This window comes from Drosophila teissieri, chromosome 2L, assembly GCF_016746235.2.
Source record: "Drosophila teissieri strain GT53w chromosome 2L, Prin_Dtei_1.1, whole genome shotgun sequence".
Classification (NCBI taxonomy): Eukaryota; Metazoa; Arthropoda; class Insecta; order Diptera; family Drosophilidae; genus Drosophila; species Drosophila teissieri.
The window spans coordinates 1,895,572-1,917,629 of NC_053029.1; the positions used below are offsets into that span (position 1 = coordinate 1,895,572).

At 45.0% G+C, this 22,058-nt stretch overlaps 2 protein-coding genes across 3 annotated transcripts; one reads left to right on the forward strand and one right to left on the reverse strand.

Moving 5' to 3' along the window:
• Positions 1 to 53: 53 nt before the first annotated feature.
• LOC122622701 lies at positions 54 to 21,948 on the reverse strand. 2 transcript variants are annotated; one of them, XM_043801357.1, is made up of 12 exons: positions 21,238 to 21,948; positions 17,793 to 17,915; positions 16,388 to 16,551; positions 10,384 to 10,825; positions 8,309 to 8,711; positions 7,822 to 8,252; positions 7,604 to 7,748; positions 7,378 to 7,529; positions 6,896 to 7,212; positions 6,405 to 6,689; positions 4,285 to 4,392; positions 54 to 447 (listed from the first exon to the last, which is right to left on the reverse strand). In XM_043801357.1, the coding sequence occupies exons 1-12, from the start codon at positions 21,383 to 21,385 to the stop codon at positions 271 to 273; spliced, it is 2,895 nt and encodes a 964-aa protein (XP_043657292.1). In that variant the 5' UTR covers positions 21,386 to 21,948; the 3' UTR covers positions 54 to 270. The 2 variants fall into 2 exon arrangements, with proteins under 2 accessions (XP_043657292.1, XP_043657299.1); XM_043801364.1 differs by lacking the exon at positions 4,285 to 4,392 and having other exon boundaries at positions 21,238 to 21,947.
• On the forward strand, positions 11,131 to 12,423 carry LOC122622715 (glutamic acid-rich protein). Its single transcript, XM_043801369.1, has one exon. It carries the CDS (start codon positions 11,206 to 11,208, stop codon positions 12,133 to 12,135), a length of 930 nt encoding a protein of 309 aa, XP_043657304.1. The 5' UTR covers positions 11,131 to 11,205; the 3' UTR covers positions 12,136 to 12,423.
• Positions 21,949 to 22,058: the final 110 nt, after the last annotated feature.

Here is a 22,058-nt window from a genome sequence, read left to right on the forward strand (position 1 = left end):
TCAATTTGAGTGGGAAAACAATTATTATGTGAAATATTATCAATATTATTCGATTGTGTTTTCAACAGTTTTTTAGTTTATTCAGTTTCTCTCTTCTTGCATAATTTATACATAGACATACACATTTATATAACATAAACCACACATGTACAACTAAAAAATAGTTCTCGTTTATCAATTTCATATTTCCCTTCATTTATCCCGCATTCGGTTTGTTAATATCACTCATACGCCACGTGTGGCAGGTCAGAGAGTTGGGTTGGCAGTCCATCAAGTGGCATCGGATTTTTCATCATCCTGCGGCAACGGCGCACTTTTCCCATTTCCATTTTCCTGTGCTTGCTGCTGTTGTGCGGGCGATTCCGCCTTCTCCTCCCCCAAATCTACGGTGGTCTTCGAGGCGTGCAACTCCGTCTCCTCTGGAATGACCTTGCGACCCTCTTGGTCCTGTGGAATGCGAAGGTAAAAAGCGGATTAATAACTTTGAAGTAATGCAGTTTGCGGGCTGTCGTCATGCTAAATATTGGGTTGATATGGTAAGCACTTTAATGAACTCATGCCAAACACAGCATGTTTTTAGCAAACCAGTGAAGTGAGGACGTAAAAAAGTCATTTTTTAGGGACACACTGTAGTTGCTGCAATTAAAGTGAATACTCAACCACACCCTCGCATCCACTCGTTATTCGCACACATGCAATTAGCCATTAAAAAGGTAAAATGCATGCAAAAACCAATTCCATAACGAGCATCAAAATTAACCAACCAATTCAAACAAAATGAAAGCAAAAAAAAATAAAATCAAGTGGCAGCGGATGAATACCATCCGGAATTGTGGCCGCATTTGTGTTGCGCGCAGTGTACGAGTGCTATTTGCAATTTACTCACCCAACTCGCTTTTAGTTTTCCCTTTGCGCCCTCAACGGGTTTTCCGTGCACATGCGGGCAAGTATAATCAACATGCATGCTAATTTGAGTTTGAACATGAAATTTAAGTGGCCGATAAATCACATTTAATGGAGTTATAGTTCGATGATGCCCGGAATATTGTGCTCGCATGGATTTCCCGCAAAATGAACGTGTTTGCCGACTGGATTGCAAATAGTGGCTCCTACTCGAAAAACTAGTTTAGTGAATGGTGTATCTAATTGGTGTTTACACTCTATGGAACTTGACCCCATTTTTCTTGACCATAGGAAGCTTCAGTGCCTTAAACTATTGCCCCATAACTCCTTAGCGGATTTTTCAGCTGGTATTCCTTCCATTTTGGATTCCCTGGCTCCCCATGCGATTTTCAAACGATGTTTTCATTTTCCCCTGCTCAATTCTCGATTCCATAAGCATTCCGGCTGAGTTCGCTTCGCATATGCACGAATAAACGAATAAACTGCAGCAGTTGCATCGGAGATGGCTGGTGTTTTTCCTTTTTGCACTTTTTCCACTTTTTGGTTTATTGTCGAAAGGCATTTCCGCGTCATCAAACTTTTTGGATAATTCGCCATGCATCGAGCGTAGTTTGCTCGTTGTTTGGCTTTTTATTAAAAAAGTGTTTTTGGGGTGGCTGAGTGAGGTGGGTGGAGAGTGGAAAATGGAAAATGCACCGGCCTTGCAGTTGAATGCACAAAAGTTTTCCAACAAACTGACGCACACACACACAAGTGCACCTCTGCATAGAAATGCGCATCTTAAGTGGCATGTGTGGTGAAGAGCGAGAGGAAAACTCAAAGGAAAATGGGGGAAGAGCACGAAGTGCACTGGAAAATAATTCTATTTATTTTACTTGTGTTTTTCTAAGAACAAATTGTTCGTAGTTTATCAACTTTCTGTTGAAATATCCTCTCCATACGGCATCGTATTATGCTAATACGATTTTGGGGCTCAAAGATTGGCAAATATTTGGATTAAGTTTGCGTATTTTTTCTGTATGCACAGAGAGAACGAGGAGGGCCGAGAATTTCTATAATGTTCCTGTTCAGTTCATTTTGCGCTGCTTTTGTTTCCACTCCTTTGTTTGCCTTCGAGTTGGTCCTTCCGCATATATACATACATAGTATGTACATATATATATACACATACAAACCATTTTGACCCCCCCTTTCGTCGCCGCCTGTGTCCTTTGAAGGCGCTCACAATGGGCATTACTTACGCGCAATTTCGCGTTCACTTTTTGTGCGTAATGCTGAAGAAGTTATTGGCCTCGAAGGGGGGCTACGATTGCGTACATATAGACATATAGTCGTTTCTGGCCAAAATCAACAATGACAAATGTGGCCAACAGCATCGAATTACGTGGCATTCATTCGGCGATCACTCCCATAAATATTTCTGTATTTGGTGCACTTTCAGTCCTCCCCCCTCACACATCAATAAATCGCTCCCATGGAAAACGAAATAAAAATAATGCCAGCGCAAAAGAAAAAGCAAAAGAAAACCCTCTGTATGTGTGTGTGCGTGTGTGTGTTTGGGCAAAAATGGCATTTTTCCTAGCTCTAGCTGAAGAAGAAAGAAAGCAAACCGGAAATCGTAGAAGGAAGTGGAACACACACATGTGTGCAAAACACACACACACACACACACAGCAGCCTTGCTGCTAAAATATTGAGTATTCGATTGGGATTCAGCTCATTCGTGCTTTTCTTTCTTGAAACCGTGGTGAAGGCATTCTGAAGTCCGGATACTTGCAATTAAGCACTATAAGATACTTTAATGTTTCCCAACAAATTGTTTTTTAGTACATTTTTTATACCAGATATGCAAACTGCTATGCCAATTAAGTTATTTGATACAAAACACACATCTGCTGCTGTTGAAAGGTGTCAACATCATTTGTATTTATATTATTCATATATTTCTCTTCGTTTGCCTCTATTTATTGACGCATATTTATTATGTTTTTAATTATGTTTGATTTTCCAATGGCGGCTTACCACGGTCGATTGCAAAGTTTGAAATCATTCGCCACATTCGAACAGACGTTGCCTTTTTGCTTGTTTGTTTATGCTATGTTCTATGCATTGTTGTTCTTTGCACTCCCCCACCCACCCCCTCAACCCCCCAAACACCTGCCCCATGCCACCCCCAACCCCATGAAATGGGGCAAAAGTAAACGTTGTTGCTTTTTTACAGCAGCTGCCATTGTTATTCCTTTTTGTCAAGTTGTATTAGTTTTAACAACAAATCATTTGGCGCAAAGCGTAAACAAAATCAGAGCGCATGAAAAAGGCATGGAGCATAGAAAAAGGAGCATTTTTTGAGCTGCTTCGCATTTGAAATTGTAAACATTAAAGGAGCAAAAACAAATGCAAATGTGATGTGTGGCGATGTGAGGCGATGTGAGGAACCGAGCTCAAATTGCTCGACGAGTGTGCAAAATTAAACTAAACTCAACTAAGCCTTCAGCGTGGCAAGGGGCTTCAGAGGGTTAAACAGGGAACGGGGATTGTGGGTTATGCACATAAAAACAAGTGATGCCCAAAAGTCAAATGGCGCAAGTGCGGGCTTTAACTCAACGAAATAACTTAATGCCCGGATGGCTTGGCAAACTGCGACGCCAGAGCCTTTTCCTCCAGCCAGCCAGCCAGTCAGCCAGCCATTTTTCACCACCCAACCATCCAACCACCCAACAAACCATCGGAAAAGCAACCAACAAAGCTGCACTGAGAGCTGTACATGCCATTGCATTTTCCAGCACGTCTACACTGAGCGCAAGTTTGTTTGCATGCCTAAGACCTTGCTGGGTTACGTGATCCATTTCAAATGGAAAATGCATGCTATTCCAGCTGACCTTAAACCGCATAATGACATGAAAATGCTGGTAGTGGTGCCCGAATTCTCGCAGTGCAGCAGCGCAATATCTTGGCGAGTGATGCTGCCTCTGTTTATTCGCATTCAGTGCTGCATGCTTTCGGGCGCCTGCATCCCAGGACAAGCGATGCCAGAAGGACCAAGGACCAAGGACCCGGGATGCAGGACCCAGGACCCAGGACATGCCGTGCACATGCAGTTACATATGTTTGTGTGCCGAATTACCCTTTGCCGAGGGGTCGCATCGATTGTCCAAAATTCATTGCCAGTCCATTTGGATAAAGGGGAAACTACGACGATTTTCTATGGCTGCATATGGATTTATTTAACTCGTATGAAAAATAATTGAAGGACGATAACTTTTCCATTCAGCAGAGGGTAATTTAGCATTCGATCTTGCATGCTTTGGGTTCATTTTATTTCAGACTATGTCTGCGTTCTACTGTTCGTTTTTGTTTTTTTGCTGGATTCTTGTACATTACCATTAACATGGAGCTGGGTATTACGGATAAATCCACAGCGGGTATTGAAGTTAACAAACCACTTGGATACTTTTTCATGCGGCTGGGAAAAAATGTTGATTCCACGCCCTGTTTGTATGCGAATGGCATTTTTGGCTATAGCATATATTATCCACACATATAGTAATGGGAGATGCACTCACACAGATACACACACACACCCGCACACACACACACCGGCACACCCCAACATCTCACACATACGGAAATCGAATAGAAAGCTCTCAGCTTTCCCTGGTTTTGGCAAATTTATTTTGCACAAAGCGAACTTTCGGTTCTGGTTCGGGATTCTGCAACCGAACTGGCCTGCAATTTGCAAGCGCCTTCTGCTGCACCGAGAGAAAAGAGGATCTTGTTCTTACTTGCACTCATATCAGTTGAATATTACACAAAATACAAAACAACTTTATCATGGGAACATATCTCTTGTTGGGTCTTTAAGCTTCGGCATAGTATATGTTTTTGCTACTTGTTACTCTTCGTTTGGTTAAGTGTAATAACTACCTGCCCCCCGCTGAGGCTACATCCCCCTGCTTTTTTTGAAGCTCTGGGGCTTGGTTTAGTTTCATTCTACTTGTATTTTGTTGTCCAGTGATGTGTGGAGGCAAAACTGTCAGTTTGTTCTGTTTCGCATCGGAATGCTAGGCGAACGGCAGAAGCAAAGAGCAAATGCCTGGGAAAACTTTGTCTTGTTCATAAATTCATTAATTTGTTGTGTTTTTCTCCGTCCCGTTTTGCTGCAGCTGCAGCGTTTGATTTATTGAATTATGGTTGCCTAGTTGCCATAAAAGCCTCGCCTCAAAGCATTGAAAATTAATTACGAAATTAACTTTGACAAGCGTGCAGCTGCATTGTAAGGGCAACTGGGATGGGCAAGGGTTAAAGAAGGGCGGTGAGGGGATAATCAATTGCCGGACATATATCATGGCAAAGTTTTTAATTAAAGGATGGCTCGGATGAAACTGTTTGCTCGATTGCAATTGCAGCTTGGTGCTGCCAGTTGGTGCTCGCCATAAATTATTAAAAATGTCTAAAGATTTTGCCAGCAGGTATCCGAAAGTAAGTGTCATTGGCCAGATGGCTCGGAAACAAATTACAATGTTACAGCCATAATGGCAATATCTCAGGAGTATGTAAACCAAATAAACTAAAGGATCGAAACCTGGTTAGTTTGTGTTCGATGCATCAGAAATGATGCAAAGGCAAAGCCTTTTTAAACGACACTAAGTTTTTGCTTTTGAAATTGAAAAGACTACTGTTCCACAAAAAGCGGCAATCCAATTCGATTTTCACCTGAAAACCTCTTGTTGTTCTGGGGTCTTAAAAGCGCCTCTCCGCTCGGAATTTAAATTTTTGCAGAGTTTGTGGCCAGCGGCGAATATGCTTGTCTCGAAAAACAAAACCAATAAGCCCGGCTCGAATTCGAGCTGCACGGCAGCCGGAATAGAGGAGCTCCAGAGAAGCCGGAGAGAAATCGAATCCACTGGAGCGGCATCAAAAGAAACGACCGCCCGACAAAGGCAACCAAATGCCAAACACACAAAACAACCGCCTCTTCAATGCCCCACTTGCCTCCTAAATGGAGTTCACTTGCAGAAAAGTAGGCCAACATTTCTAGGAATTCTTTTGGTAACTCAAATGAAAGTTTTAAATGAAAGTTTTATCCTGAAAAATTAGACAAAAGATATGCTATTCCACTTGGAAGATATAACAAGTTTGTGCAGATTTTTGATTGCAGATTTTCCTACTTCTAACGCCCCTTTTTCTGAGTGCACTTCGTGCGAATCGAAGCCGAGGCGGATGCAGTTGGCCCCCGCTTCCGGTTGTCAAGGCAAAAAGCAGCGGCAGGATACGGCCGGGCACAAAGGACACGCGGCAGCATGCTAAAAAGTTATTGTGGCAACAGATGTTGGGTATTTAAAAAGCAGACATAGGACCGTGGAAAAACAGGAATCAAAACAATTGACAGCAATCAGCGAGAAACTCCAACGCAGAAACACACACACGCACACACGCACACAAACACCCAAACGACATACACACAGAGGACGAAAAAGGAGCCCAAGGAGGTGTTTACTCACCTCCAGGACCACGCCCTCCAAGGCGGGCTGTGAAATATTCTTCAGATTGCTGTGATTCAATTTCGGGGCACTGTCGGCCCGATTGCGACCCAATGATTGATTCGACGTCTTGTTATCGGCCTTGCTCAGCATCGAATTGTTCGAGGACTTGTGATTAATCTCCAGCGCGGAGCGCAGGATATCCACTTTGGAGGCGCTGCCGATGTTCCCGTGCCGGGGAACACCCCGCAAGGACTCCACGTTGTAGCTGCTGCGTCGCACGGACAGATGGTCATGGATATCGGCCTGCAGGAGGGAAAAATCAATTTAAATCATTACCCGGATACGCGTACTCCAAAGTATCATTAGCCAAAAAGAACTAACTCCGTTGGCTTATCGTTTATGCTTTCAATTGTAAATGTAAATTTCAATGACACAATTGATAATTAAGTTATCCTTTCAATTGACAGAGGTGACCAACAAAGGCTGCTTGATTAGAGCAAAAAACTCACCCGCGATCCCCGCGGCAGCGACGACAAACTGCCAATCTGATTGTACTTAATCATCAGACTCAGCCGCTCCAAGGACATCGAAGTGCCCTGCTCCTTGGTGGCGGGCTCGGTGAGCTTCTCCGTTTCGCCCGCCTCCACTGCCTCGACCTCCTCCTCGGACTCCTCCGTGGTGTGATCGAATTTCCGCAGCCAAATCAGGTGGAGCAGCCCGTAGGCGATGCCTCCAACCACCGCCAGCAGACCCATGTACCGAAAGGCATCCCGCGTGCCGAACTGACCAATCAGGAGTCCTCCAGTGAAGCTGCCACTGCCGCGCCCTTGAAATGTGATTACATACACGTAAGGATCTCATTAGCAAGTTGCACACGGAGAAAAATGGTGCACAATAAAGATACAAATATGTTCATTTAGTTTGATGAAACTAAAGGCGTCACATTTCATCGCAAATTGTTTAATATTTGAGAATTCCTTTAACTACTTACCCAAACTAAAATGAGCCATGCCCAGGACACCAATCAGGGTGGCCAGCAGACTTTTCGGGGCCAGGATCGAGCAGTAGGTCGCCGCAGCCACCCACATGAGATGGCAGGATAACGACTCCATGGCCTCGAACGGGAAACACCACCAGGCATTCCTATAGCGAATGGGAAAAGAGGGCAATTCAGTTTGGAATTGCATTAGGCGCAATTGATGGTGATTCGCACTCACTCGATGAAGGAGTAGCCCACCAGACGACCCGCGTGCGAGAAGAACGCGATGATAATCAAGTTAACGTGCCCAAAGATCCGCGTGATTTTTTCCGCTCCATACAGGAAGGGAATGCTGCTCACGGTGCCCACGGTGATGGTGATGCCTGGACAATGAAATGAAAGTTCAACCAGATCATAATATTCACTTAAATCTGGTCAGGAAGGGGAAGAACTCACCCAGCAGGTAGTTGGGAGCTCCCAGTTCCTTGAGGTACAAGAACAGGAAGCTCTCGATGAAGCCCCAGAAGTTACCGAGCACAAACAGGAAGCAAATGAAGGCAATCACGTGTGGCATCTTGAGGAGATTCCACAGATCCCGGAACACATTGTCGGCTGGCAGTTTCTCGCCCAGTGGCATCATCAGTACCGACATCGTGGATATCACCAGCAGTACATCGTACGTATAGAAGGCCGCCGAGTAGTCCGTGTACCCCAAACCCCTCGAGGAGTAATCAATCATAATGCCCGTTATCGGCGAGAATATGGCCATGCCGATGCTGGAGAACAGGCGCTCGCGTCCAAAGTCTCCGCCGTACTTCTCAATCATTGTCAGCGCAATCGGATCCATGATGGTTACACCCGCGGACAGCATTGTGGTGGCCAAAAATCTGGAAAAAAACAATCGGATGGGGAATAAAATCCACGCAACGATTACCAAACTCACCTGAGCAAGAAGTACACCCAGAAGATGATCTCATCCGTCTCCTTGTAGTCCGGCGGGCAGATTTCCGGCGCATTCATGGTGAATGTGCAGCGCTGCATCATGCACTCCACAGCGCCGGCTGCGATGGTGGTCATATTCGTGCGTCGCACCAAGCCGCCACATCTCAAATCCAGATCGTCCATATCCGTCAGGTTGATGTTGCCCCTGACCAAGTAGTCGCGTCCGAATCTCTGCAGGATGTCGGTGACGGTCTCGTTGGCGTCCTGTTCGATCTCCATGCCCAGTTGCTCGGTGGGATCGGCGAGATCGGGATGCATTTGCAGCATGAAGTAGGTGGCATCGTCGTTGTCCGAGTGCACCCAACTGCTCCAAGGCAACTTCTTCCTCTGACTACTGTCGGTCACTGTGGAGCGAGAAAATTCATAATTGTATAAGACACTATATAAGAACGGCTCCCCAATTATGGAGAGGCAACTAAATCCACTATTTCATATTCCTATCAGAGTCATATTTGTAGGTCTTTGCATTTCCCATTTCCCCCGCTGTGTTGCACTGAGTTTTTCACATAATCAGACAGGCAGTAAAATTGCTTTTGCACTTTTTCGCCCCTGCTCCTGATTCTGATTCTGACTTCCAGTTGTATCCTGGTGTGTCCTGGCCATGCATGACCAATTTCCAATTGTGCCAAGTGTCAGGAGTGGGGCCCGAGTGTAATGCCATCATGTTTAGTTAGTTATGCACTTTTGTCTGCTGCCGTAGTGCCCCCATTCGTGAATTCCCACATTGTGATTTCGGGCCAGGACATTCGCAAAGCCAAAGTTTCGGACACTCCTGACTTTTGTTTGGGTCAAATGGGGCTGGGGCGAGTTTAGCCAACTTCTGATGTACGTATGACTCATAAATAGGAGATGTTTCGAGTCTCGCACTTCTGGGAGCAAGGGATCCTGTGTTCTTTTTGGCAACTAATGGAGGACACTTGTTCTAATCATCGCATCCCGTTTGATGGATTGCTTTGTGAAATGCGATAGCCGCAATGGAAATATTCCATATTATCTTTGCACTAAAGTGAATCAGCTACTCTGTCGCTAAAAATATAATCCATTTTCACTATTAAATGTATAAAATGAAATTTGTTAAATAGAATGAAATTTTTAATCCATAAAGGTAGCCGTCCCACAATCTTTTTCCTGCTCAAAGTAAACTGTTTACCTTGGATATTATACCGAGCGACAGCACTCTCTTTTCCATCTCCATTGGAAATATTTTCATTTCCCCCTGTCTATTTTTCCCCATCCACTGACGACTGATGGCGACTGCCGCCCACTTTTAATAATGTGGAATAAAAACGCCTTTCAGTGAAGTTTTTTTCGGAGAATTGGAAAAAGTTCCCCCGTAAACTTTGGCTCCGCACAAAACGTCAGACTTTAATGACAACCACCAGCCACCGCACTTGCACGCACTCGACAGGTTGAATTATACTTATTTCTTGTAGTTTCATAGAGAGGCGACTCGGTCTTTGGCTTTTATAGAGCAAGTTGCTCTCGGTTTCTCCTCCCGCCCTGCAGGTTGGTTGGTAGCTCACAAAAGACGGAAAAAACAAACTAATAAAAGTAAAACACACACGGACAGGGGCAGGAACATGGACACGGACAAGGATACGGACAGGGATACGGACATCGACACGGATACGGACACGGACGAAGGCTAGGGACTTCGATAAATGGATGGGGAGAGGATAGAAGCGAATTGCAAGTCGACAACAAGTAAACTGACTGGAAGAACAAAGGAGCTACTACACAGAATCAACTTGCCACAGTGCACTAAAACACAAAATGTGTTGGTACTTTTAGTCAACTTTAAAAACATGCTTAAGAAGTTTGTTAACAATATAAGAAGGGAATCAAATTAAGGGACACCTAAAGACTCTTTAAAAATCTGGCTTCTTTTTAGGACCACATGTTCTGACTAAGAGTTCTTTCAAGTGCATGTTCAACTGGCCGTGATAATAACGCTGTGGTCAGTCGGAGGGGTGCGAAAGGGGAGTCCGCTGTGGACGGGTTCATCACGTCACTTACAATTCAATCCCTGCATGGACATGGCCGACAGTTCGGCTGACGATGACTGGCCGGGCTCCACGCCCACCTCCGGCGCGTCCTTCAGCTGGGACATCGGCGGGAACATGGTCGATGACATATTAAGTACTTCTTGGTATCTGCTCCTCGTTTGCGTTGCGAATAGCGCTGGCAATGATGACGCCGGCGATGTGGTGGTCGATGTGGTTGGGGCCGGCGATGTGCTCGACTCCGAGGAGGGTTCCATTGTGGTCGTCCTTGTTGTGGTTGCTGTAAGCTGGGATCTCTGCGTGGTGGACGTGGAGGTGGCATACGCCGGGGTATTCGTGTAAAGCTGCGGATTAACTTGCTCCTGCATCAAACAATAGTCGACGCACTGATGCACGGCCAATTCCAGCTCCGGCTCCTCCGGACATTCTCGACTCGGACACGGCGACCACCAGACCTGCGGAGCAAGAATGCCGGGTAAGCGGCGGGGAAGAGACAAAAGTGTGTATTGGAAATTAGAAATGGGTAAAGGATTTGTGCCAGCGCGGGTTAGTAGGGGTTCCATATATCCCTTGGATTCTTTACATCGATTGTTTGAGCTCCCAGTAAGCTTGGCTGATTGTATTGGTGGGATATGTGCAATCATTGTTTAGGTATTTGCTGCAACCAACATTTTTAAAGCATTCATGCTTGAAATATTATGTATTATGATTTTGGAGTAACCCAGTAAGCGTTGGGAACGCACTCCCCGCTGTCACCTTTCAAGTTTCTCAGTACCAGTTTGGCAAGCTATAGGTCGGTAGGTAATACAATCCCGTGTACGCTGAGAAACCCACAATGTCCTCTGTGCCGACCAAGTCGTGGAGCATCCAGTTGCGCGAACTGGTCAACTCGCCCTACGTCATCATCGCGCTGACCTGTGTCCTGGGATACGTGGCCTACATGAAGACCAGGCGCCAGCGTGGAACCTACGACGATGAGGACTACGAGAACGAGGGTCACCGCAAGCTGCCCACCCCACTGAGCGGACTCTGTCTCAACCGGAAGCAGTTGGCCAAGTACCACTCGCAGCGTCCGGATAAAACCTACTTGTTGGCCCTCGACGAGGTGATCTACGATGTCTCCAGTGCCGAAGATATTTTTGGGCCTGGTGGGAAATATGCCAGCCTGCCGGGAACCGAAATATCGGATTTCATTAAAAAGCAAGCGGTCTCCGAGAAGCGAGACTTCCACTCCAATTACGTTGAGTGGGAAATGATGCTGGAAGACTTCTTCCAACCGGCTGGTGAACTTATCGACTTGGACAAAGATCTGCTTACTGATAGTGTGGACAAAATGGAATCAATACTTGAGGAATCCAGCGCGGACGAGAACGACAGTGCTGATAAGGAGCAGCAGTTGGAGCCGGATAGGGAGCCAGCAAAGGAGCCCGAGCCTAAGCCGGAGATCCCGCTTCCCGAACTTCCTGAGCTGAACTTGGGCCCGGCAGACGATGCCATCAACTCGGACTGCGATTCTCTTCGCACTGCCTACGACTTTCCACCGGATCAGGATGATCGCGTGGATGAGCAGGACGACAATGACGATGAGAAGGAAGAGAACGAAGACGAGGAAGATGTGGCCGATGCGAAGGAGGAGGAGTCCTTCCGCGAAGTTGGCCAGGGCGATAGCAATGCCGGTCTCGGCAGCAATGAGACCCTACCAGATGGCACTTGCAACCAGACCATATGGAATGACACAGATGTAACGGTGGTGGCCAGTGTTTAAACACCCTCATCCTCACACGCCGCCCATCGAAATCCAGCCAAAAGTGGCACTTAACCCATCATAAGCCGCCATATATGAACTTAAGCCCTCAGCCGTAATAACACAACACACGAATAAATACCTCTCGGATTTTATGTGTATCTGCATTCCCAGCACTTGCACTGAGAAAAAACAACTCGTCACACTTTCACCGCTTTCTACACATCTACAAATTATGTACATCTCCAGACTCTCGAATCGAATAGATTTCTAATGTGTGTTGCTATGAAATAAAAGGGTTAAGTGGCAGTTCTCTCTCTTTAAATATTTTCTTGGTGCCATTTCTCGCAGTGCACGGCCTGCGGCTATGTGTTCGTGTTCCCGCATATATCCGTTACCAATTTTAATGCGAATTCAATAAGGCTCGGCGAAGGGCAGCGGGGGATGGGCTGGTTGATTGGGCGGGGATGGGGGTGGGGCATCGAGCGATGGAGCGCCCGCCTGCAATAATAAAATGGTAATTTCCGTTCACTGCCGTCGTCGTCGTCGGCGGTCGATGCCAAATAAATTTATGCCAAACGGCAAACCGAACTCGGCTCTATAATGGCATAAAATAGTAAACCGCAAGCAACAGGACATGGCCAGCGCCAGTGGAACAGGACACGGGCTACATGCTGCACGGGACTGCTGCTCTGCTGCTCTGCTGCTCCAAGGATGCTGATGTCCGTGGAACGTGCGGAGTGAACACAAATGTAGCCATAAGATGCGTTTGCATGTCCTTTGGCCGGCAAAGTGCTCTACCAAGGGGTACGCACACTTCCAGCCTTGGTATCCCTATAAACGTAAACTGCCCTTTAAAAAAACAAGCCATTGTACATGAATGCAATTAGGTTTTGCACTCTCCAGGATATTAGAGCACTCTTAGGTGTATCTGTGTAGTGGGCAGGGTATGCCCTATAGGGTATGGCATATTCGACTATTGCATATGGCATTTGGGCACTTTCCCTGCTTGCTGCAGCCATTTTAATGGTGTTATTGTATTTTATGGGCACATCATAAATACAAATTCAATATACGCCCGTGCCAAGTGGCGAATGCTGGGTCGTCTTTTGGCCAAGGGCCAAACTCGCAGGACCAAGCATACAGGACCAAGGACCCGGAATCTTCCCCAAAATAACAGTTCCATTGCGTTTCATTACGACTAACGGCAATGGCTGTAGTGCGACTGCGATTGCGTGTGTGAGTGTGAGTGTAAGTGCGAGTGTATGTGTGAGTGTAAGTGTGAGAGAGAGATTTTAATGTGTGTGCGAGTGTGCATTCGTGTTGGTGTTTTAGTGCGGCTTAAGTGCTAGCAAAACGACACTAAGATAAATGTACGTGATACACAGCGACGGACACGAAGCACTCACACAACCACTTGGAAAAATCCATAAGCTTTTGCACAAGAAAACCGAAGGAAAATACCATCATTAGGTATCACCTTGTGCAATCCTTAAAAATAACAAAAACATTTGTTTCTTTTTATACAAGCCAAATACTTTTAGAAACCGCATGTTTTTCTTACTTATGGGTTTGTCAAATAGCTAGCAGAATATGGAGAAGCATAAATTGATTTGGCCATGGTACAAAAAAATGCTGCTCTGTGCTGGTGTCATTCAATTACTTGTAGACATCTGAAGTTGAGGGAATTATTTAGTTTTAGCATAACAAGATTTTCTGCTAGTGCTTGTAAACCTGATGTGCACTCGGCCAAAGTGGATTTTTGCCACCGTCTAGAAGTTGTAGAAGAGACCCAAAATCTCAAACCCTCGGAAAATCTTGTAGTTGCTTCTGGTGAGCTGTTTCTAATGCGTTCCATTCGCTTGCTGGCTGTCAGGCTTCGTTGCTGCTGCTGTCATTTTCTATTTTCCATTTCCCATTTTCCATTCGAATTTGTTTAGCCTCGGCCCGCTCTCAAACGCAAGGGCCCTTCGGCTTCGCTTTACCATAATATCCCAGTCATGCGGATGCCCCCGCCTGCTCGGCCATAATTCGATTTATGTAAAACTCTTGTAGTCCTGCAGTCCTGCGACTGCTGCAATTTGCTGCCAGTGCTCAAGAGCTGCTTGTGTCCGAATGCAATTGGCAAAAGGTGTGAGGCCCAGGCTCTCAGGCGGCTCGTCCTGCTGACTCCATAAAGAATGCCGCATCGGGGGAATTGAACGGAGCTGAACTCGGTCGAACACCTCGGGTAGGAGCCCAGGACTGGGCTCCACATCTGCAAATCCATCCCCAAAATCTCTGGGTGGCAGCCGTAAAGCTTGTGCTCAAATTTGTTATGCCACATCTAACCGGCTTACAGCTTACAGCTTACAGCAAGGACACCCACAGGACCCGAAGGACACGCAATAACATCGCAGCCCCAATGTCGGAGTCAGAGTCAGAGTCAGAGTCGTTTGCATTGATACGATCATAAGCATAAAGCGAGCACACACATATATCGATATCAATAAAAAGGGAAACGCTGGGGGAAATCACGGAAATTCTGCTACGGCATACATAACCCTTAACCCCTAACCCCCACCGACCCTCTCAGATGGCTTGACATTTATTTGCTTTATTTCGATGATTTTACATGACGCAAATTTATGCACAAATGCAGATAGTACCACGCGCTGAACCCAACCAACGATGGCAAAAAGCACAAAAAACTGGAGAAAAAAACCAAAATAAGGGGAAATGCAAGAGGAAAGGGATGATTGCAGCTGCTGCACTCACAGGGTGACAGAAAACATGTGCACTCGCCAAATGCATTTGCTCGCATTCACCTGAATAAAAAATGGTGCGGCACTGTTTTCAGATTTAAAGTAACTACACTTTTATCTGTAAGCTTAAAAGGATCCAGACATATTTTGCTCTAAAAAAGAACGCTCGATTGAAATATTTAAGTTCCTGTTTCGGGAATACCTATGTACATATCTATTCAATTTAACCATGAGACTCTCCCCTGGTTCCAACTGTAAACTGGCCAATCCTTGTTGCTACCTCGTCGATTGTAAGTCATTAGAGTACAGGAATCACTGTCGAGTCTGGTCCTCCTGGCGTATACGTAATGCCCGCGCTATGCGGTGTGTGTGTCGCATTGCGTATCCGCCCCGTGTGCGTTTGTGTGTGCGCCAGCATGTGGCAAGTTGCTGGGAGCCCAGCAAGCGGCAGGAAGTTGCCAAACGGAGCGGAGCAGCTCCCTGTTTTCCGCAGAATCGCGCCACGCATTAGATACACACACAGATACACACACTTCGCGCCTGTGCGGCTGTGTGTGTGCGGGGAGTGTTGCCGTGGGTGTGTTGCATGTGGCAACATTATGTTGCCACTGCCTCGAATAAATGCCGGCTTTTATGTAGTTTCGCTCCAAAATAGAGACGTGCCGTGACTGAAGTGAGGCCATTATGAGGACGGGAAGGAGGGCTTAGAAGCGGTTTCAAATGGCTAAGGGGCTGCCAAAGATTTTTGGCAACTCACACGCAACAACTGCCATTGAAAATACTCCGGCTGGCTGGAATGAATTCACTGCTCAAACTTCGAGTTGAATTTGAATTACGGCTGACTAAAATGTGAATTTACTTCGTTTAATGCTGAAAGAAATTGTGGCAGAGGGTTGCCAGCTTGAGCTTTAATCGCTGCACTATTAAATTACATCAAGTAACTACACTTCCCTACTGATGACGTTCTTCACTCGTGCTCAATGTGCAGTTAAAGTCATCGGAAAAGCGCAGAGCGGCTTCAACTCGATGAGTTGGCGAAGTGGGTGCGGAAAGTGCAGGGTAACAATGAAATAAGTGCATTAAAAGTGTACAGCGCAACAGCTGTTTTCCCCAGGAGCAGCAGAATAATGCATCCGGGAACTTTCGCCGCAAGGGAAAACTGCGAGAATGGAGGTTGGAAAACCACAGCCACATCATTTTAAGCTCCTAACTAAACAAGCGTCTAAAGATATTTGCCCACGCACCTCAACCGCAGCCCCTAAGCAGATTACAGTCATCGCCAAACATTCAAGCTGATTGAAACGCAGGTGGATGGCTTTAATCGATTGCAGTGCAGATTTCATCACTCTTTAGTGTGCACTGCACACTAACGTTAGTTAATACCTGCCACTAATTGTGGAAACATCCAAGTTATAAAAAGTTGCATGCTTTTGAACAGCACTCTCCTGTTGAGCAATTAAATCAGTTTTAAAAAGTAGGAAGAGTTGTAGAGTAGAGTTTGGAGTATTTTTTGCAGTGGAAGCACTTACCTCAATGTCGCCGCTGTCGGGATGTCTCAATACGAACGCCGATGGCACCACGCCCGGAATCTCCTGCTGCGGAATAAAGAGCAGCGAGTGGTGGAAAATCGCATTCAGGAGCAGACTCATCACAACCACCGGTTTGTATTTGCCAAATTTGTCAACGAGGAAGCCTGCGGGGAGCCGGGGAAAATGGCATCAGTACGGGGAAAATGTAAGCGAGATTGCAGTAAGACGTTGCAAACGGCATCGTGTCGGGCGTGTAAATCCAATACTTGGCTCCTCAAAGCAAGTTGTCTGCCATTTGATTGGTGGCTGGCAACTTGAATGCGGCTTAAGTTGCATTTGCCACAGCGAGCAGGCATATTCCTGCATTTGGTTAGTACTCACAAAGTTTTATTATGAAACCACATATGCACATATACTTAGCATCTACTACTGCAGTTTACAAACTCAAAATGTTTATTAAGCACACTACTTTAAGTACTTGCATGTCCCCATTTAGTATTTCCAAAGCTCCTTGCTGCCCATTTTATGCGCTCGTTCATCGGGAACTCGTTTCACTTTTATCGCCTCCAATGCCATTAAATGCGACTATCAAGCGCGATTATAATGCAAGTTGGATGATCGAAATTTTGATGTCGCAACTTTACGAGAGCGTTTTCACTTAGCGCACATTTTGTATTTATATTTCACAGCTTTTATGCGCTGCAATGCGAGCAGCTTTATGCACTTGCCACACGCCCACTTTTTGTTCCCGACTCACAACATTTGTCTGCCGCGAGTGTCCACATAAAATGTTTAAAAACCTTCGCTGTCGCCAACAATTCATACCGCAAATGCATTTTTTAAAATGCGAAAGCAAATAATAAGAACGCAGCAAACGCGCTGCACAAAAGGAGCAGAATGCCACCAACCACACGATGGGGCCACTTCACATACAGACATTCAGTGCCACAGAGCCACGGAGCAAGAGAACTCTGTTTAATTGTCATTTAAACTGCAAGTGAATTAAATTATTCGCACTCGTCCGGAAAAGTGGCCTAAAAAATGCCGGGCGCTGAAAAAGTTCGCCACGTGGGTGGATAAAACCAATCGAATGTCCGCTGTGCGGTTGAATAAATACATGTTTACGGAGCGCGAATATTTGGAAATAAATCATATAGGCTCAACTGATTGATTTCATTGCATTGATAAGGTCTTGAGTTACCTGTGCAAATGCTCAGTTTTGTGGAAGTGTTTCCATTAAAGTGCGGCTTTAATAACGAACGAAAACGAAACTCTCGCCTGGCTGCACTTTGGTAATCAAACAAAGCAAACTTTTAATTAAAACCCACGCAGCGGGCTAATGAAAGTGCATGAAGACAATTAACCGCCGATCCCCAGATCCCCCAATCCCCCCCGATCTACTCACCTGTGATGGGCGGACTGAGGAAGGTGGTGAAGGGCAGGGCCAGGTAGATAATGGCAATCTCCTCCACCGTGAGTCCAATCGACTGCATGTGAATCGTGAGGTAGGGCAGCAGGGATGAGGTCGCTGCAAGGACAAAAGAGTGCGGATTATTGTATTATTATGCGAATTATGCGAATTACGGGTGCTGACGAGCAGAACTTAATCACCGGCGGGAAATGGAAAAGAGGGGAAATGGCTCAGACACACTGATGCAATTTTCAATCGAAGTAAGCGGCGAAATGTGGGAAAACGACAGGGGATTAGAATGGCGCACAAAATGTATAATTTGATGATGGGTGCAAAAAAAAGCACATTGGCCCTTGCAATTGAATAACATTGTAATTATCACTGTGCGAGTAATTAAATGACACAAAGAGAGACATTAAATTAGCAAGTTAAATTGATTAAAACAGCGACTTTGTCACCGAACGTACAAGGTAAACTAGTAAAAGGACATTTAAAACTGGGGCTGTCATGCGAAAGAAACGTGATTTATTATTTAAACACAGCAGTGGTTTTCTGTAATTTCTTAAGTCAATTATGGCACATGCATAAATCGCTATTATTTATGGCCTTCAAAATGTGCCAGCAGAAATCGAAAACGGCCGCAGATAATCGCTGGCGTTTCAATAATTTATGAACATTAACGCGTCACGTGGCTGCAGTCGAAAAGGAGGCGCCACCGAGGGCAATAATGGCGGCAAATTGGGCGAAACGGGGCAGCAGTCACATTCCCAATTTGGCCCGCCCGGCCGCCACTTCATTCCGCAGCCTTGACCAATTTCAATGCAAACACGCCAAGGATACCGGCCACGTAAGGATGTATGTGGATGTGTGGGAAAAGTGCGTGTCCTGAATGAAATTCGTTTGCTGGAGTGCACTTAACACGGCGGCTTGAATTCGCTTTACATCTCCTGCATCGCCTCAGATAATTAACAATAATACGCCGTGTGTGTGTGAGTGTGTGTGTGTGTGGATCTGCTTCTGTTTGCCCGATGCAATAACAATTAATTGCTCGTATGGCCGCTGCCGTTTCTTCCCTTTCGCTCGCCGGAAACGGAAACGCAAGCATGTCAGGGTTGTTTGCTCGGCGGCCGCCATTCATGTTCATTCGACTTTTTCGACACAGAGAGAAAAGTGTGCGCGAAACCAGCAAGTATACCAGTAGTATGCATTGAACTACGCGCTTGTAAATAATTCACACAATGCATGACAGCTTTGAATGTCTTTGAATAATCTGTTACACTGTGACATTGCCACAATTATAATTGATTAATGCACACACACAAAAAAATATATATATTTTGTTTGTGCAGCTGTCCGTGGAAAGTTCGCCTCAGTTCCGTTCGGTTGGGATCTGTTCCTGCCACGCTGTCATTCGTAATTAATGTCCTTTTGCCCATTTAAATGTTTACCCCCTCCACCCCCCTCCCTCACCACACGACGCACTTTAATAATTATTATTCCGTTTTTCGCTGGCACAAAGTTTTTGGCAACACGTTCGGGCCATCTATGCAATTCGCAACTATATTGCACTTTATTTGTGCATTTTTGAGCGCACAGATGGGGGAGACAAATGCTCGATGTGCTGCCAGAATTATTAAATGCGATACATTTTTTCACTTGCTTTTATTTCGGGTGAATAGTGAAGCTACATATGGCGCATTTTGGTTGCACTGGATAATTTGGTTGCGGAAATTAAAGTTGATTGATTGAAAGCAAACTGGCGAAAAACTTGTAACCCCTTTGCATAATTGAAACCTACATTTGTAGGACCTCATTTTCAACTCGCAACCACACATCTTTTCACCAAAAATTAAACGTATACGGTGAAATGTGCGGGCGGAATTAAATTCAAAAGATCAAAAGAACAAAGGCCACAATTCATAACGATTGAATCGACATCCATACTGAGCAAACAATTAAGTGAAGTTAATTAAATCAGCAATGGGTTCTTGTGCAAACAAAAGGCACATTTCACCAACTAATTACAGTTTAATGTGTCTGCATTCATATTCAATAATAAATTTTCTTTTTTTTACTTTTTGCAACCACCACGCTGAAGATGTACTAATTTTTCTGAAAAAGCCATAAAACTATTTTCGTTAGACAGATTTTAATCTGAAATATTCTTTGTAGCCATTTCAAGCTTTGTATTTGTTGTGCCTTTGATCATATTAAAATATATCATTCGGATTTGCATTTTAAAGCGATTGAAATGGCACAGAATTTCATATTTCTGGAGTAGCCACAAAAATAGTAATAAATGCTGTGCAATTCCCATGTCTAGCCAATGAAATGAAAGATTAAATTACATTTTATCTAAGCCAATTAAATTATTGTGTGAACTTTGCACTGCCCCAAAACCGAGACGAAAGTGAAGGAGGTGCCGAAAAAGAATACTCCGGCCGACTTTAGCCAAATAAAAAACGCATTAATACTCATTTTAGTGACAATCCGAGTTTAATGTGCGAAAGACAAAGAAAAGACGTGTGCGGGGGTGGGCAGTTGAATCTTTTTGCCATTGACCGCCAGAAAAGCATTCAGAAAATGGCGCACGGTCAGAAAATAGGCACTCGCTTACAAACGAACACTCGTCCAAGGCGAATCAAAGTAAACCTTTCTCAAGCTTAAATCTCATAAGCTAGATTTATTTACAAAAGACGCACCCACACACACACACACACACACGCACACACACATTATGAATGCCTAATTGCCACACGCTGGGAAAATCTGCTCAATGTGCAACGGACTCTAACTGAATTTGTACAAATGTGTTACATATTTCCCCAGCCTAATTGATAACTTCCGACCAGCCCCCCGCCCCCCTGCATTTGGGAGAGGGGGCTTCGTGGAGTGTGATAATGAATTCAGATTCACTGCCAGAGAAACGGTCGCTTGCCCGGACTTTGCTCGGCGTTTTTCCAGCTGCTGCGTTTGTGCTTGTGCTTGTGTTTGTGTTTGTTTTCCAGCGATATGGAAAAGCGAGACTGTACCCTCTGTCGACGTACTTATTTGGGCATATTTATAAATAATTTAAGGAAAAACCCGTGACCGTAGCCAGTGATATTTTAATTTGTGAACATAGAACCCCAATCAATATAGGCTATAAGCTATAAACGGTGAGTAACATTGAAAGCCTAATGAAAATGAACACACTTTTTAACCAGTAACTGCGCAAATATTACTTGTCTATGGAATTTAGAAAGGAGCCCATTTCTAGAATAAGTTACTTTTCTTCAGACTCTGAGTCAACGTGTCGTATGCGTGATATGTGTAAAAAGCAAGGGAAACGCCATGGGTAAATGACGTTTTTTTTAGGTTTCTTTACCAGCTGGATGAAAAACGGTGATAAGAGCGATTTCTAATTGGTTTTTAATGTTACAGTGTGCACATTACTCACCGCCGTACATCACAAAAAGGGTTATCTTCAGCATTATCAGGTTGGGATTGATGCCGCGCCGCTGGCAGAACTCTCCGAATCGCGACAGCTCCACCTTTTCCGAGACCGCCGGATCCGTGGCCATTTCCTCGCTGACCATTTTCCCCATTTTCCCCACTTTCCCGACTAACACTCGCCTATTCGCATAGACTGTGCTGAAGTTTTTTTTTCAATGAAAAGCGGCCAGCGGGGCGGAAAAAAACTGAAAGAACCACCGATCTAAGTTTCTCGGTCACACACAGATACGCACACAGACTAACACATGGCAGGCACTCGAAATTAAATCCGTAGTTTATTTGCCTTTTACGATTTCTCTCGCTGGCTTTTTCATGTGATTTTGATTAAATTCAATTGAAATTTGTGATCATCCAGGCAGCCCAAGCCAGTTGTTGTCGCTGTCTTGTATAGATATGCATATATATATCTATATGCATATATAACACACTAAGTCACTGAGCACAGTTTGCTTAAGTTTTGGTTTTTCACGACTTCTAATACTCGAGCTTTGTTGTTTTCAATTAGCTTTTCCGTTTCCCCGCACTTTTCAAGGTTTCCTCTTTGGGATTTTCCTTTCAATTGCTCACTTTCCACACTTTCTCTATTCGCCCACTGGTTTTCCCTTCTGACTTGCCGCTCGAACTTTTCCAGTCGCCGTTCGCTTTGTGACTGAGCTGCAGGAAAATGTAAACGTCTTATCAACCTCTCAGCTATATCCCCAGATACACAGATGTACAGATGCACAGATATACAGATGCACAGATATAAGTACAAATATACAGATC